The following is a 17,645-nucleotide window of genomic DNA, read 5'->3' as shown; positions in this document are numbered from 1 at the left end:
TTAGAGGGTCAGAACTGATGGGCTAAAGCTTGCAGACTGTCTACGAACTACTTGACTCCAACACAGCGTGAGGATACAGACCAGTGGGCCACCACCACGACAATGGCAGCTACAGCATCCTTCTGTAGTCCTAGTCAATGGGGTTGGATGGGCTTAGTTGTTCCCCACAAACTTGGGATATAGGAGATTATTCCAGTTGAAACAAGAGATTGATCTCAAAATAATATATATAGATATATATATTGGCAGGAGACAAACACTTTTTTCTTATCACCTCAGTTAGACTAAAATTATGAAAATGAATCCTTATCCTTTTTATCTGCTATTGAGCTTTTTTAAACCATGTTTAATGGAGCTTCATATGAAAACTGAAACCTGAACAGACTAGCACCCAGAGTGCGACAGGGAGGACTGGGAAAACTAGGCCGAATGGCGCCATCTGCTGATCAATTCTATTCACATTTGGATGGTGTGAGAGGATTAAAGAAACAAACATAGTTACCTTTTCTACTTGTTTTTTTTAACAACAAATTAAGCTTTACCAGAACCAACTGCATCACAAGGGTCCTCAGCTTTAGCCTATACATCTTTCTGTTGAAAGTGACACAATTGGGAGGTGGAGACTGTGTTAAATGAATAACATCCTTAGCATACTGCATGAAAAATGCCTGAACAATTCATAAAACATTAACGACTGAGACCATGCTGCTGCATTTATGATACCTAAAGTGTTAAATATGGGAAAACTATTGGAAATGAGCTTGGTGTCTGTAGAAACAGAAATATGTTTATTTCATAGCTACTGAAAAGTTGATTAAAAAGCTCTATGACCTTACATTTACCTTTGCAAACACACAAACACAGCAAATATGGTGATGGGGCTGCAAGTCAATGACAACTGCAGACATAGACAAGGGCATGGAATCAAACAAACACTGCATTAGTTTGATACTACGGTGGCTGAGAGAGCTAAACACACTACAAATAGTAAGAAGAACACATGTAAATAGAAAAAAACATGTGGAAATTTAGAAAACAAACTTCAGTTTGATGACACATGCGCTGCTAAAGGTCACAACACATAAAAATACAGAAACCGACTGAGTTTCATCATCATCCCTGACGGATTGCAGACTTCAGCTAGAAAATCCCTCTAGGGAGAGGGAGACTTTGACAGTTTCAGAGAGAGAGAGAGAGAGAGAGGTTCAACACTTTTTTGGTCCCTTGGAAACATTTGATTGGTGAACTTTGCCTGTTTTCAGGCAGTGGAATACCACTTTTTCGAAGTAGAGCCAAACGTTTGGATTGATTACTATGCGAGCTTAATGTGGTTATTTTGAGGAGTTTGTTTCTGTTGTCGTGAAGGACCACTTATGACCACCACAAGGTGCAGGACAAAATGACTGACACAAGGTCTGTTCTTAAGCCATGCCTGAAGTACAGAGATCCTTTCCAGCAACACTGTTTGGTGCTGGGTGCCTGAGGAGCACAGCCTGTCCACCAGACAAAAAAAACGTGATGGTAAAAAAAAAACTAAGCTCTGCTGGTCCATGTATGGCCTGTTCGTTCTGTTAGGGTAATAATAAGCAGTTGGACCAAAGATGCAGAGTTTTAAACAAAAAGTGTCCTTTTAATGGGAAACGTATCTTAACAAGGTCAAGGGTGTGGTTTCTCCTCAAAACCACAGTTTCTCTTCTATGCTACATAGGTGTACACTTTACGATCCTCTGGTGTCCTCGCCAAGTATTCTCTTTCTAGGAGTCCTTCTATACGCTTCTTGATAACCACAGGACTGGGGAGAAAATGTGCCCGGAGGTGTTCAGTCACCTAAACACACAAAGAACAAACATGTAAGAAAGAGGCAACGTTTAAACAGGCGTAGATGGAAGGTAGATGTAGATTTTTTTTTTATCAAAATGATGCAGTCCGAAGAAGACTGTAGTTTTGTTTATTGTTTGTTTGTTTATATTGCTGCTACTTTCCCTGTCCTTTTGTTTTGAAAAAAGAATTGGATACTTGAATTATGTATTTTTTATATTAGCACTTCGCCTGTCCTTGGTTTTAAATGGACAGAAACTTGATTTTTTCTTTGTTTTTGTATCAGAAGCCTAATATGCAGCAAAGTTGATTAAAAGACATTTTTGAATGAAGTGTCGATGTTTAATGTCTTTATTGTCAGTCATCAAATGCCGCGATCAACCTCCAGCTAAATTTTATAGCTGATGGCTAATTAAGAGCAATTGAGAATTTGTGCGATTCATAATCTGATTAGTCGATTCATCGTTTCAATAAGCCATAGATTAATCGACTATCAGAACAGACTTAAATTGCAGCCCTATAAAAGACCCAACTTCATATGATCATGTGCGTAGCTTACCTCCGCCACCAGGACATTGTGCTGCATCTTCATCCTGGACTTCATGATTCGGACAATGGCTGCCTCTATCTCATGCTTCCTGTCATCGTCCACTTTCTGCCGTGTCTCTTTCCTTTCGGGGTCTGATTCTCCTTGTTTAGCAGCAACTTAGAAAGTAGAAAACAGAGATGAGGTTCGAGGAAGAAAGGGGACAAACCTTCAATGTGCTGTTTTATATTAGCAGTCGTAGCTGTTCCGTCCTACTCCCACGTCCCTGTTACATTTATGAACATGATGTTCACAATCCTTTTGCCCACCTGTCTGTATTTTGACTCTGTGCAGTTTTGAAGTAAACTGATCATTGACTGTAAACAAGTGTCCATTTTCAATCTCCTTGGACTTTGGCTCCTTGGTGAGAACCCGCTGTGTGGGTTTCCCACAGGCCAGAGACTGCAACGCCCTCACTAGCTCCCGCTCGGGGATATCAGTCTCCTGCAGGATCTCCTACAGACGAGGACAGAAGCAGGGAAAAGGTTGTAAAGAAGGATGTTTTAAACTCTGTCCTGTAGAACGACAGAGATTAAAGCCAGATAAAGGTGCTTCACTGTGCCCCCCCACCTCGAAAGTGCACTTTTCCCTGTTGTTGAAGAGCATGAGGATAGTCATCTGGAAGGTGGAAACCTGCAGTACGTGCCTGCGGGTGTTTGAGCCCGTCACCAGGGCACCTCCCACACCCACTTCGGAACCATCCTCCTGCAATTGAAGAGGGAAGGAAGGTGATTTTTGATGAAAGCCAACAAAATTTTAGTATAATATTACCAAACATAGCATAACTGCAATATTTTGACCATTGCTTCTACCTTTTTTACAGCTCCGTAGAAAGTTGTGTTGAGGTCTGCCCCACCCATGTGGTGCTGAAGTTTAAGCAGCCTGCCACTGTGCTTAGCGAGATAAAACCTGGGAAACAAAGACAGGATCAAATAATATTGAGCCCCCAGTGTGTGTAGTATTAAACATGATTGTACTTAAAGGGGTATTACCTTCTAAAGACTTCAAATGCGTGTGTAGGACCAGGGGGGATAGTGCATGTTGAGGTTGCAGACTGTGTGGGCCAGTAGCCAGTAGTGAGGACTCTAACTATTAGGTCCACACCACTTAAGGAGGCCTGAGAGAGAGAAGCAGGGAGGTTACACACAAAACAACTAGTGTTTGCTTTCTGTAACATTCTGTGCTAACGAGTTAAGACTAAATTACTTTGTCCAGATCTTCTTCCGAAAACATATGATGAAATGTGCAGTGTCATGTTATATATGTGTCTTTTTCCATGTGCCCTGTTTAGAAAGATTGTCACTGCCCGACTGCCTTACCGACGTGGTTTGTATGTGTTGCCTGAACTCATCCATGGTGGTGTCGGAGATGCTCATGTCTCTGAACATTCCTTCTAGTTTTGAGGTGAAATGACAGCCACATTCTGTCTGAGAGGAAAAAGACAGAGAGCAATCATTTGAATCAGCCAACTGGGCAATATAATGAGGAACAGTATGAGTGATGTGCATATAGAGTGCAGCCAAATGCTATTCTTACTTTTACCTTTAGTTTATGGATCATGCTCCTCTCTGATTCGTCTGAGACACTGTTGTTGCTGAGCAGCCTGCGAGACAGGTGCTGCTTATAGTACCTTTCAAATACATCCTTCTCCTGCATGAACCTAAACAACACCATGGCCTTCTCAAGGATGTACTCCACATCCTGTTCTGTTAACTGGGGGGGGGGGGGGGGGGTTAGAGGAACATTCACAATTACATTTTTTGGAGGGCGTAGAAAGACAATCGTTGTAAGTCACATACCCCTTTGACTCCTTTCTTGAGCTTATCGTCGATGAAGAGTGATAGATACTCCGGAGATCGAGAACTGAGATTGAGGAAATACTCAAAGTCGCCAGCTATGGTTTGTTTGAAGAGTCGGTCATTGTTGAAGGACTCGAGGAGGAAACGGTCAAATCGGGTCTTCAGGTCTAGCAGGCCCTGATGAGGAAAATTTACAGAAAACTGATATGATCTTTGTCATCTGACAATAAAAATGTAATGTTTTGGACATATGTTGAATCAACATACCTGTATATAGTCGACAGGGTTCTTGCCCTCTCCCTCTTCTGACACCAGAGCTTTGCCTTGCTCCCTCAAGTAAGAGCTCATGCACTCACACATTGTTTTTAGGCCGTCTGGCACGCGAGTAAACAGCTTGTACATGCATGCCAGGTCTGAGAGGGACACAGTGGGAAAAGCAATGAGAAACCAGTTGAAAATGCAGGAGAAAGCCAACAGGAAGATAATAACTTGTGGTGCAACTGCTTTTCATTTTAAAACTGGAATTAGATGCAGTACAAAACAAAGTTTTCACCGTCTAGCTTTCCATTCTTGAGCATATGGACGAGGCCCGAGTTCTCCATCTGTACAACTTCCTTCATGTGTTTAGAAATTAGCTCCTGTTCCAACACCTTGACAATGTACTCTTCTGTAGACTTGTCCAAGCAGTGGAGGACTCTCCCAATTTCTTCATTGATTCTGGCCTCTACCTTCCTTATGTAGACACTGGCACTGTTCTCAGCAAGGAGCTTCTGGCTCTCCATCTGAAAAAACAAACAAACAGATATAGTATGTTGTTTAATTACAAAGACTTGTAATAGAAACAAAGAGGAGTCCATTAATCTACCACAGACTCACCTGAAAGAATTCAGCTGACATATCTAAGAAAGGGCCCTCAAAGTCATCCGCATACACAAACCTACCATCCAAGCCCAGAATCATTAGCATCTGGCAGGCGATTTTGATGTCACCCCTGTAATGAATGAGTGTACAACCTCCATATTAGCAATCATTAAATATAAAAATAACAACCCTTACCCTGAGGAATCCTGGAGAGAGCGTATAATTACAAAAACTCTTTTGAACTGCGTACCTATTTACAACCTCTCCATTCCTCTCGCGTGCGATCATGTCCAGTAACGTCTGTCGCAGGTGGCCTCGAATGTAGCCGTAGCGAACCACCTGGTCCCTGTATATGATGAGGCCAAGGTTGTACACATTCTTCACATTGTTCTGTTCAACATAGACTCGGTCCTGGGAGATGAGAGAATGGTGCGAAAAGGACATCAGACACTGTATGTATAGATAGACGAACCATGGCCTGAATCTGATTCAATCTGACTCGATTACATTCACATAAATGTATAGAGATTTAGGATGCAGAGTATGAAAATATTTAAGAATATAAAGTTTATTTGGAAGTTATTTATCATCTTGATTCATGAATTATTTTTGACAGTAAATAAAAAACAACCTTTCACTGCATAGTGGTGGAGAAGACTGTTACTAATCTATAACTACTATAGTATTTGCTCAGTGGGACAAAAGATGAGGCATACCCACCATGTACATGAGGATGTCTCTGATCATAACCATGGCCGTTTGATGGTCACTCCAAGCCTGATTCATTGTTTGCAGAAAGTTATTATTTAAAGAGTTCAGGACATCTTCCCGGACCTGAAAATACAAACACATCAGATCAGGTCAATGAAGGACAATGATGAGGAGAGGATTGTGAGTAACCTAATTGTTAATAAATGCGATAACCATAGGTCACTCACAGTCAACTTGTGAACATAATGCTTGATAAAAGAGGTATAAACTTAACATCATGAAACAATCCTTTAGGTGCATGGTTTGCCTTCAATGAACAGTGTTTTTAATCAATAAGGAATGGCAATTGTTCTCTTTTTTTCTCCTTTTCACACATACCAATTATGGAATGTTCTGTAAATTATCCATAAAAAGAGCAGCCTTAGAGAAGTATAATATATTTACTTTGTTGACAAGGTGCTCAGTGATGAGCTCCCTCAGGCCTGTGTAGAGCTTCTCTCCTTGCTTGTGGAGCACCATGATGTAGGCAACCGTGTGCAGCTCCCCAAAGCTTAGCCCACAGTTGTTCTTCCTCTGGATCTCCTGGATGGCATTCTTTACAACGCCCCAGATGTTGTCCACATCCATCGTCCTCTACGAGTGAGCACACAGATGAAGGTGTGTTTAAACATTTTTACCAAATGCATGCTAAGTAGATGAGGGCAGTGATGTCAAGGCTGTCAAAAACACAAATATTTTGGGAATATATGTCCTGGGAAAGCCCAGGACTGTGTTCATGTACACAGGCCCGTAGCCGGGATTCAAGCAATACTGAGCTAGAATTTCAGGAGGCTGAAGGGCAGCACCTGGAATTTTTTTTGGGGGGGGGGGGGTTCCCCGATCTAAATATTCACATTTTAAGATGTTTGGAAAGCAACTACTGTATAACAGTGGCTAACATCTGCAGGGAAATTTTCGGTGTCTGCTCTATTTTTTCCGCTCGCCAGGAGGTAATCGGACCATAAACACACTGAAAATCGATTTGAAAATGATATAAATTATTTATTATATATGATCAAATATGCCTCCCTATACCTGATTTCCCTGCTGTTCTCCTGGAGTTTCCATGATGAAATTTCCCCATCTGCCCATCCGTTGCAATCGTGAGTTTCAGTTATGTACTTACTCATTTGTCAGTTGTGTCTTAACCGACAGACAAACACAAGCAGAAGGACACAGAGGCAGAGGGGGGGCATTAGGCTACATCAAACGGATACAACAACCACCGGTAAAGGCAGAATCGCGGGGCTGACTGGCGCAGAGAAATACGCATCCGGTGTGAACCTGCGCGACTGCGACGGCTGCCCCGCACAACACCACCCACATACACACACAAGGTGCTGCTGAGCACATCCTATTTGTGCGTTGTACAAGTTAATTATAGGCAGTTAAGTCGCTCCGGACCCCGGTGTCTTTAATGGTAGCTACCGCCATACATGTTCAGGAACTTCTGGAGTTACCGTGGACATGTTTACTGTGGTTTTGAGATTTAGCTCTGTAGCTAACACTTTATGACAGTGTGTCTATAACAGCTCGGGTTAAACCCCTGCTGTAATAAAACACAGCTCACCGCTATCGTTGCCCTAATGATACTCGCAGGCTGACTGCAGCTTGGCTAACGTTAAGTACGCTAGCACCCAAGCGTGCTTCAAGCTAGCTACTGTCTGCTCGTCTCTAACTGGAGAAGTTTTCCTACATATGCTAACATTAGTTCCTATCAGACAATTACTCCATTGTCAAACCAAACATTTTATAAATGTAAACACACTGAACCAGTAGCACAGTTCCATTTGCTTCGGGTATCGCATTTTGTGTCTTGGTGTCTATGGAGCCGGTGAAATACTTACAGGCGAGTCTTGTAACTTCCTTTTGGTGGTGTTGGGCATAGTTAGCTTCTGGTGTTAGCTTTCTGTGCCAGGGTTGCGTCAGTGAGCGTGCTGTGTTGTTGTCACTTACTTTCTTCGCTCTCTTCCCTGTTGCTTTTTTATCAATGTGTTAATTTTGTAGGAGTCGTATGCTACGCGTACAGGTGCAAACCCCACAGGTCAGTTTTTTGGAGGGTGGGCTAACATCCATTTCAATTAGCACCATCTATATCTTCTTCTCTGCTTGCATCATAGGAAGTTCAAAGTCTACATCAAAGAGTAATTCCCAGAGCTGCCAAACTCTCACGCTTTTGCCGTGTGACACACGCTTTTGCATGTTTTTACACGCACTCACGCCACACATCTAATTTCTCACGCCAAAAAAAAACGGATCTTTGAAAATAAAAACTCTGACTAAAACGATTTTAACATGTTGACGAGAAGACGAAAATGTTGGTGGTGGACTAAGTCACGATACTTTTTTAAAACATCGTATCAGGCCGTCATGAAGTACCAGGAGCGGGCGAGTGTGTGTGTCTGTGTGCTCCCAGATAGCGCACCGGTCCGTTGGCTGGCTCCGCCCCCCGCCCCGCTCACTCGCTCAGAGACACAGTGAGATCAGAGCTAGTTCACGTGAAGGAGCCTCTCAGTGACTGACTGCTTCTCAACTATGGAAACAGTGAAAACACAGATTTTCTCTGGTCTCAGCTGATCAGAGATCAGCGCCGCAGCTTCTTGATCAGAGCAGAAGCTGCAGTTGGTCTCCACCAAGCTTCAGCATCTGTGTTCGCCTCCAGTCTGACCTGCTCTCGCTTTTTTTTTTTATATTTCGCCAACTAAAAAATATATTTTTAAGCTATTAGGCTGCAGCTATATGCTTTTATTTATTTTAAAATAGGGTACTTCTTATTTCATACATTTTCCACAAATATGAGGAGGATTCAAATAGCCCTACATAGTTCTGAGTTTATTTTATTTCAAAGTAGTCTGACACTTGCCTGTGTATTGTCTCCTGCTCATCATAAGCCTTTGCTGATTTCCTTTGTTGTAACAGGTAAGTAAACATATCAATAAAATGTCAACAGTTTTCCCTATTGTTGCTCTATAATGTCATAACAACCCAGTCTCATCAGAAAACGTTCAATGGCAACGTTGGTCCACTTGGAACGACGTTACGATCTCACCGTCTGGCCTCTCAGAGTGTGAGATGGTAACATTTTGTCCGCCCATTGTTTTGCATTGGCGCGTTCTCACGTCACGTGACGCACAAGCTCCCGTCTGCGGAGAGGAAAACATGGCGGATATTCCTTGTTTTTTCAGATAAAAATATAATTTTGTAACTTAGTTTGGGCATAAAAATACACTCTGACACAATTTCTAGCGAGAAATGTGCTCTTTGCGTCCACAGTCTTCAGCCAGTTCGTGCTTATGATAAATATTTTAATAGTTATCACGAATGTTTTTTATCGTTGCTATGAGGGTTGCTATGACGCTGCCATGCGGAAGACCAGGCCACAGCGTGCTGTTAAAATCACCGTGGCGTCGTTCAGTGATCGTGTATGTTATTCACGTTATATAATATTAATATTTGCGGCTAGATTACACCTCTAATGCTAAGGATCCTGCGATCCTTAGCATCCGATTGGACTGAACACGTTTTGCTTGATGAAGAGCAGGAAGGGCAGCCTGGAGAGAAAGAGAAGCCGGGTTGAGCCCACTACCATCATCCACGTACCACGAGGAAGATGAGGGAGAGAAATGATCCTACCATTAAATAGGTACTTTTAAGTTACATACCAGAAACACCATTTTATATAATGTGCCAACTATACATTTTTATTAAATCCCCAAAGTACGCTTGCTGACATACAAGTTAATATCACACTGAAAGAATTTTGATCAATCATGCTTCCCTGCTGTGATTGTTTAACTGGGAAAACAACTTTTTCCACAGGAAGGCAAGTAAATTTAAGGAATACATTTGCAAAGTTTTCCTCTGTTATGTATAATGATGACCCCCATCAAACATAATGTTAGCAATCTTTACACCTTTTAATTTATACTGATTATTTCTGTCTACTTGTGTGAATTTGCCTCCATTAGTTTCAGAAAAGAGAGATGATGTATCGGTCAGTGGGCGGCAGCACGAGACTCCGCAAACTAGACGAAGGCATCGAGGTTGCGGCCTGCCATCATTGTTATTTTGCTTAAGGGACTGAATATGTTTCATGTAGAAATATTAGCATTTCCCTTATATCTACCAAAACTGCTTGTTTCACAGACTGCAGTTTTGTTTTGATCCGATGTGGTGTGCAAATAAAACCGTATCGGCAATGGGTTGTGGGGCATTAACATTTGTAACTCTAATTTTGTTTTGACAGACTGTGAAAAGAACATTGAGAACATCACCACTCTACAGGAAGACACAGTCCAGTAATGGGTGTCAGAAGTTCAGTAGTGAACGACAGGTACTGTGGAAAAATGTGTGTCATTGTTGTACAATGTCCTTTGACTCTGTTTAACACAAAAGGCTTGATTGTAAACTGATATTGCTATGAATTCATGTTATTCTCCTCTTCACAAGAAACAAACAATCCAAATTACCTGCAGAACGCCCTTGATGGACGCTTCAGATGCATCGTCAGACTGGCCAGACAGCAAGATGCCAACTTTAATGCCAACTTATTTGTGTAACATTCTGTGACCAAATATATAGATAACTTTTTGTAGATTGTAAAAAAAGATAACCCATTTATTAAAAAAAAACTACACTAGAATTACCGCACTGCGTTGTATGACTCCGCTAACCAGTGCAGTGTCCGTCTACATATTTCTACATATTTTCTCTCGTATAAATGACACTGTGTCTCTTGACAACTGAAACCATAAGATGAGGTCAGTGTGGCCTTGACCTTTTGACTTTAACACAAATACACAGTTAGACAATCCGAAAACATGCAGTTATTAGTGTAGTAGATTGGATTTGATTGGTGTTACATTGGACATCTTGTATGGGTACACCAAAAAATATATTTGGTTTCACATTCTAGATGGCATAAGCAGAGACATCAACTCAGGAAAAATATTTCTGTAGAAAAGAAAGCCCTGTACGTGTGTACGTGTGTATACATACACACCTGAGAATACATCCCTGTGTATACATACACACGTACAAACGCACTATTGAGACGTTTTTTTTTTTTATCATATATTCTCAGGAAGGACTGATGCATTTACTGAGACGGGACGTGAGGGCCTACTCTGCATGCTCAGAGTTCAAGCCCTGCAGGCTGCAGCGGGCCTGACATATTCCGGAACAGCATCACAGTCTTTGGATGACTCCTCTGAAGATGAAAACATGGGGAGGTACTTCTCCACTGATGAAGAACTGTGAGGGCTGTGATAAGCTACACTCTCTTGCTACAAGGCTACTCTTGCTACTCCCTGGCAGCCTTAGGAAGGCATTAGCTTGCTGTTGGGTAGCTGTTAGCTTCAGCATTTTTAGTTTTTAGCGGCCTGTCTGACGTTTATGTTTAAAACAAAAAAATCAGAGGGAACCATCTTCATAATTTAACACTATGGTTTGTTTGTGTGTCCTTCAGTTCTTCTCAAGAGAAGCAGTACAGGTGTGCCTCAGCTCCACGGTCCCTCCTGCAGCGTCCGCTCCTGATGCTAACCTCATGTCTCCATCAAACCAAGCAGCAGACCTGGATTGACAGACCTTTCTACAGAGCTGCCCCCTCCCTCTGAAACCCCCCTCTCCAAAACACTATTTGTGGCGTTTTTAAAGTCTTATTTGCATGAGAATTGTTGATCATAACATTTCCAGCAGATGCCTTAATGTAATGTTTTTTGCCCAATAAATGACATTGTTCATAACATATTGGTATTTCCTTGCACTTCTACACCATGATATTGTCAGATAAGATGCTGATTACATTAAAGCAGTGAATGCTCTGCTTTAAGCAACATAAACACACAATGATCCAATGGATCTGAAGTAGAATGGGCACGTAACATTCTGTAGAGAATGCCTCAGTAATTGAAGTCAGTTTCTTTATCTGAGGTTCCAGTCATTTATAGTCACAGCAAAGCACACAGGTCTGGTTGTCTAGGGACACCCATATCATATTGTTTAAGATGTGTAACATCAAGTTTGTGTATCAGTGCAAAATACATACCGTCATTAGTCAAGAGTTCACTCTCTTGTTTACACTAAATTTAATCATATGAACTAGTTAAGAACACCCATTCATTCTGTGCAAGGAACACACTTAAACCTTAAAATGACATGAAGGACATTATGAAAAAAGATACATTAGGTACATATCATATTTTATATCTAGGGACATAAAAAAACGGTTAATAGTCTGTCTAAAATAGTGAACTATGAATATGTATAATTTGAATAGCTGCTGATAATCCTATTAAATCTTTTGTAGCAAAGGTTGCAACTGAATCACTTCTCTCCTGAATGAATCCTCACATGCTGTGTACAATGGGACTGAATCTTAAATCTGTTACCACACTTAGATCAACTAAGCAGTTTCTCTCCTGTATGACTCCTCATAAGTCTATTTAGACTGCCCCTTAGGTTAAATCTCTTACCACTCTCAGAGCAACAAAACATTTCTCTCCTGTATGACTCCTCATATGTATATTTAGATTGCCTTTTTGGTTAAATCTCTTACCACACTCAGAGCAACTAAACGGGTTTTCTCCTGTATGAATCCTCATATGTCTATTTAGACTGCCCCTTAGGTTAAATCTCTTACCACAATCAGAGCAACAAAACTCTTTCTCTCCTGTATGACTCCTCATATGTATTTTTAGACTGCCTCTTTGGTTAAATCTTTTACCACACTCAGAGCAACTAAACGGTTTTTCTCCTGTATGAATCCTCATATGTAAGTTTAGATTTCCCCTTTGGTTAAATATTTTACCACACTCAGAGCAACTAAACGGTTTTTCTCCTGTATGAATCCTCATATGATTATTTAGATTTCCCCTTTGGTTAAATATTTTACCACACTCAGAGCAACAAAACGGTTTTTGTCCTGTATGACTCCTCATATGTTTATTTAGATTTCCCCTTTGGTTAAATCTTTTACCACACTCAGAGCAACTAAGCTTTTTTTTTTCTGTCTTGCATCCCATATCACTGTCTTCAGTCTCAGAAGAGTCTTCATTCTTGTCCACAGGACCTGGTTGTAAACGTCCATCAGGACCTGAGTTCCTGGCTGTTTCTGGTCCTCCACAGTCTGCTCTGTTCTCCTGCGTCTCACTCGGGTGAAGCGTTGACGATTTAAGTTTCTCTTCATCTTCTTCACTCTCCTTCACAGCGACAGGAGTCAATGTGAACTTGATATCAGCCTCCTCCCGTCCTTGAAGCTGCTGTCCATCCTGATTGGTCCACGGTTCCTCCTGTTCATCTTTAATGTGGGGGGGCTCTGGGTCCTCCTGGTCCACAAGAGGGCTCCACTTTGGCTGCTCAGAGGGAACCTCTTCTTTAATCACCATCAGTTGCTGAATGTCTGCAGGACACACTGAAACACAAATATACATGTTTATCATTTCAGAGTTACCAGAGGTGTCGTTTATTGTCGACTGTTTTTTGAACGATCACATTCGGGATGTTGAGGCCGTTTACAGTTGGTATTACACCGCAGCTCATAAAGGAAGCAGCCTTAAACAAAGGGTTTCTGGTAAAAAGGTTTTTTTTCAATTTGAGGCCAAATAAACCAATTAGGTCACTCACAGAGGAGAACAGGGCGAGTCGACAAATCCCCCGTTCTGTGAACCCTTTGTTAGGTGACACTGTGTGTGAGGAGGTCATATAATATCAGTTACTTGAGTGACACCCTGAAATCTACAGGAACCCATTTGTTCATCCCTCTAAAGATCTCAGTAGTTTCTTCTATCAATCATTGCCCAAATGTAAACAATTGCTATCACAGCTGCTTTCAGACAAGGCCTGTGGGTAAAACTCAGAGACATGTGTGTTTACTTTCTGTTTCAGACATGAGCAACACAGCAGCAGGTTTTTTGGCGCAGAATGGTTCACAACATCATCAAATCCTCCTCATTATACAGGTGAGGTGGCGCAGCCGGGTGCATTAGATAGATACAGGATGTGACGTATTAAGTCCGCTGCTCGAGCGAATGCTAGCTCACGTTAGCCTGTGAGCGGATCCTCTAGGGACTGACCTGCTCTGTGCAGCCGAACCACGGGCTTCATCGCGGCATCGAGCAGCCTCCTCTGGCGGCAGATCTCCCGCTCGGACCGCTCTGTCCGCTCCACTCGGTCTTCGTTCTCTGCCACGGTTTCCTCAAACTCCGCGAGGATCTGTTCAGCCGCCGCCATTAGCCGCTCGGTGAGCATCGCTCTCATCGCCGGGACTTGAGCCTTTCCCCCTCCTTGCTCCATCTGCAGCAGGAAGTCTTCAGCGGCAGCGCTGATCCGCTCGTGTACCGACACCCGCAGCAGCTGCACGGCGGACATGTTCCTCCTCTCTGCGCACTCTGAGTCTCGGAGCGATCAAAGAGAGCCAGCGACAGGAAACCAGACACTCCGAGCCAGCAGCGCCCCCTGCTGGACTGGAGGACGAAGAGGAAACGAAAGTTCTAATACTGCACAGTAGAAATACTCTGTTACAAGTACTTGTTAAACAAGTAATAAAGTATAATCAACAATATAATCATTCACTGAGGTAAAAGTACCAAAACACTAAAGTAATATTCACTTACAATTAAAAGTACTAAGACAGTGAAGTAGAAATACTCAATAATTAAATTAAACAATCTCCGACAGTAAAACCAAAAATGAATGCTATTTCTAGGACTGCAAAGCAGCACTCAACGGGCCCACTGCAGTAATGATAAACGCTTCCCTTCCTGTGTCCGTCAAGTGATGTCGATCCTTGCCTGCTAACTGCTAATTACGGTCAACGCTATCAATTGCTGATCACACTGTGAAAACTTTATGTAAAATGAATGACAGTTGTAAAACAAAGCTTATTTCCTGTTGCCAGTAGGTGGCGCCATCAGTATTATTACATACAGAATAATAGATCCGTTTAAGTAGGCGCTCTGATGTAGCATGAGCAATTTTGTTTCAATTAGACAATGTTACAACGTGAACACTGATCAGTAGGTGGCGCTATGACCCTGAGGAAATATTGACACATAGAGCTTTTCAGGCTTGGACTCTGATCATGACACAGAAGTTTGCCGATGATAGGACAATGCAAAATGGAGTGGAGTGGTTGTTAAGAGCTTAGCATCAAACGATTCATGGTCGGTGTAAGTCCCAGATACAGAACATTGTGTTTTGATGGCGTGTATTCAAATTTTGACGCCACGCCACGGTCACACCGTGCAACGAAAAATCTATCTTTGGGTTAGTTTGTATCTCCAGCATGTTGTGATGATACTCATCTCAATTTGGAGTTGATCTGATGTAAGCCCTGGTACAAGTACCTCAAAGTAGAAATGTGGAATATGGCCAAAATGGGCACTAAAATGCAAAATAGCAGGCTACCTGGTACGTTTTTCAAATTAAACGTTTTTGTTTGTCTGGTCATGATACACCTGTGTATCGATTTTTGTGGAGATCGGTCAATGTGAACGCGTTCCGGGGGTCTCGGGGGGGGGGGGCACCGTTGAGACATTTTGCCACCCCCATTGAAAATTCCTCCAGAATACGTACACATTCACCACTTTCAAATTTTTTGCAAATTTTGGTACGAATTTGAGCATGTTAAAGCCATCAAAGAGCCAATTCATTTGCCTGAACAATTATATATAATTTCAATAGGGCCTCACCCTGTCTCACTCTGTTCGGTGCTCTAGCCCCCAGCTAAAATGGGATTCTGGCACTGGCCTGATGTGGAAGTTTGGATGACTGAAGATATATATATAAAGTTTGGTGAAGATGTGGATACCAGGTGAGACACATTACAGATCATATTATTTCTGGAATTTGTCTCTTTCTTTCAATAAAAATCCAACACCAGGATTTCCACCTGAGACATGTGTTCTTTTAATTGGACTGTGGAAGCTTTGTTCCTTTGTTCCAAAAGGCTGCAAAAACCTTCAGCTCTCTGATCCTGCTGGAAAAAACCTGGCTTAGCTTTTGAATCTCCACCAACTTCAGCAGAAAGTTGAGAATTTATATACCTTAAACGACAAGGCAGTCACAACCCTCTCTGACTAATCCGGTATGTCTCAACCTCCTTACTATATAGCATATTATTTACAGATTGTGGAGTTATACGGTCCATAAGGGACAGCCTTGATCTTTGCTTTCCCCTAGGGACAATTTGTTGTGGACAGGTGAGAACAAATTAATAAAATGTATTTATGTATCACAGAAATATAAATATATATTACAGGCCTTATGTCAGGATGACCCTTAAAGTTCATATATAAGCGTTCAAGTGTATTGCATATGTGAATAGCATCGCATTGAGAACACAGTCCTCTCATCATTGATTAACAATACTTTCAGTAGCTTCAACAGTTGATTCCTCTCTTAAGGTTAAAACAAAGAAACGTTGGTTTTGTTCAAAGGGCCATGAGAAATGGACAGCAGAACCAAACCTGCCGCCCTATTACACCAAGCCCTATACTTGCCCCAACCTGTGACTTAACAGCAAATTTGTAGAAGTAGATAAAACAATTCTGTGCTTAACCAGTTGTCAGTTGATGGCTGCTGTACTACTCCTGTTTGACCAGGAGAGGGTAGTATTTACAAAAAAAAATGTATGCGGAGCACCATTAAATACACAGTTGGAATATTTTTCTCTTTTGTGTCTAGGGGAGATAGACATATATTGGCCTATTATTTTAATCATAATCCCAAATCCTGATTATACGAGTGCTCGGTCACTAATAATTAATACATTCTCAGTTACTCTTAAACATTGTCTCTGTCTCTCAGCAGTGACTATCTGCCGGAGTTTTTTTTAATGGGAATTTGAGGGTGTCAGACACAAGTAAAAATAACAACATAGGTAAAGTTAAGGCTTTGATTTAATGAAATTTGACTGAAATTAGTTTATCAGAGTTTAAGTCTTTTTATAAAAGGGACTCTGCAAATTCTATTTGTGAAAAATATAAAGAAGCGTTTCCAGTAGTTTCATAACGCCAGGAGAAATGGTTCATTTGTATAGATTTGAAATGTTAAGAGTGAGATGTAGTTTGGGCACTGGGCTGAAGTAAACAGAGAGGGAGGGGTGTGCGCGCAGGGCTTTGGAGACAGACGCGCAGTGAGTCGACCACTGCAAAGTGTTGAGCGCGGGACGGACTGGCTCGGGTCCACACCACCGTTCATTTGTCCAAGAGAAGACCCCAAACCTCCAGTGAGACGTTCACACTCTCATCCCAACCAATAATGTGAGAATCAGACGGAAAGCAGATGCGTAAACTCACCGTCGCTTCATTGTGCTCCAGTGCCGTCTACACTCAACACACTGTCCCGCAGTTCGCAGCCAGGCTACAGTAGAGGCTATCCACGCGGATTACCTGGTGGGAGATGCGGCAATGTCCCGAGGAATGTGCCCACGCGTGAACTCTTGCGGATCCGTTTGGATTTTGTCTGCGCTCATATTTGCCGTGAACGTGATCGACGTGGATGCGTACAGCTGTCATGAAGTGCGGACCGCGTTCCAGCTGCGGCAGGTCGGGCCGCTGCACCGCGTCCCGGAGACACCTGGCACAGGTGAGACCGTGCGTTTTGGCTGAGGCGCACTTCAGACGCAGAGGCTTAACACTTCGCTTGAACTGCTCCAGCCTCCACCCATTGTCTTTTCACCATTTGCAAACGTTCCAGTAATGTGTTAAATAACTTTATGACTACCTCTTTTTATCAGACTGAACTTTAATGAATATCCAGTGCGTTCAGTTCTCCTTACCCAAAGCGCATGTGGATATGTGCGCACTGTGCGTGGTCTCCTAGAAGATTAA

The 17,645-nt window shown here is 42.2% G+C and overlaps 3 protein-coding genes and 1 long non-coding RNA gene across 5 annotated transcripts in view; 2 read left to right on the top strand and 2 right to left on the bottom strand.

Moving 5' to 3' along the window:
- Window positions 1-857: 857 nt before the first annotated feature.
- LOC133968363 (cullin-3-like) lies at window positions 858-7,700 on the bottom strand. Its single transcript, XM_062404359.1, has 16 exons — window positions 7,662-7,700; window positions 6,220-6,408; window positions 5,785-5,898; window positions 5,315-5,475; window positions 5,080-5,194; window positions 4,757-4,985; window positions 4,471-4,616; window positions 4,204-4,380; window positions 3,947-4,117; window positions 3,724-3,831; window positions 3,397-3,521; window positions 3,217-3,313; window positions 2,975-3,109; window positions 2,674-2,860; window positions 2,378-2,523; window positions 858-1,827 (listed from the first exon to the last, which is right to left on the bottom strand). The coding sequence occupies exons 1-16, from the start codon at window positions 7,698-7,700 to the stop codon at window positions 1,696-1,698; spliced, it is 2,271 nt and encodes a 756-aa protein (XP_062260343.1). The 3' UTR covers window positions 858-1,695.
- Window positions 7,701-9,333: 1,633 nt separating this feature from the next.
- Window positions 9,334-11,684, top strand: LOC133968909 (uncharacterized). Its single transcript, XR_009924151.1, has 4 exons — window positions 9,334-9,457; window positions 10,061-10,147; window positions 10,898-11,045; window positions 11,282-11,684. It is a non-coding gene; the product is annotated as an uncharacterized LOC133968909 (long non-coding RNA).
- Window positions 11,685-11,883: 199 nt separating this feature from the next.
- On the bottom strand, window positions 11,884-14,233 carry LOC133968908 (zinc finger and SCAN domain-containing protein 21-like). Its single transcript, XM_062405162.1, has 2 exons — window positions 13,887-14,233; window positions 11,884-13,225 (listed from the first exon to the last, which is right to left on the bottom strand). Exons 1-2 carry the CDS (start codon window positions 14,179-14,181, stop codon window positions 12,270-12,272), a joined length of 1,251 nt encoding a protein of 416 aa, XP_062261146.1. The 5' UTR covers window positions 14,182-14,233; the 3' UTR covers window positions 11,884-12,269.
- Window positions 14,234-16,974: 2,741 nt separating this feature from the next.
- LOC133969002 (glypican-5-like) overlaps window positions 16,975-17,645 on the top strand; it is a 92,800-nt gene continuing 92,129 nt past the window's right edge. For both annotated transcript variants that reach the window (XM_062405305.1, XM_062405303.1), the window contains exon 1: window positions 16,975-17,400. In XM_062405305.1, coding sequence (XP_062261289.1) covers window positions 17,223-17,400 — 178 coding nt within the window. In that variant the 5' untranslated portion in view covers window positions 16,975-17,222. The remainder of the gene's footprint in view (window positions 17,401-17,645) is intronic.

This window comes from Platichthys flesus, chromosome 14 (genome assembly GCF_949316205.1).
Source record: "Platichthys flesus chromosome 14, fPlaFle2.1, whole genome shotgun sequence".
Taxonomy (NCBI): domain Eukaryota; kingdom Metazoa; phylum Chordata; class Actinopteri; order Pleuronectiformes; family Pleuronectidae; genus Platichthys; species Platichthys flesus.
This window is presented reverse-complemented; position numbering and strand designations above follow the sequence as displayed.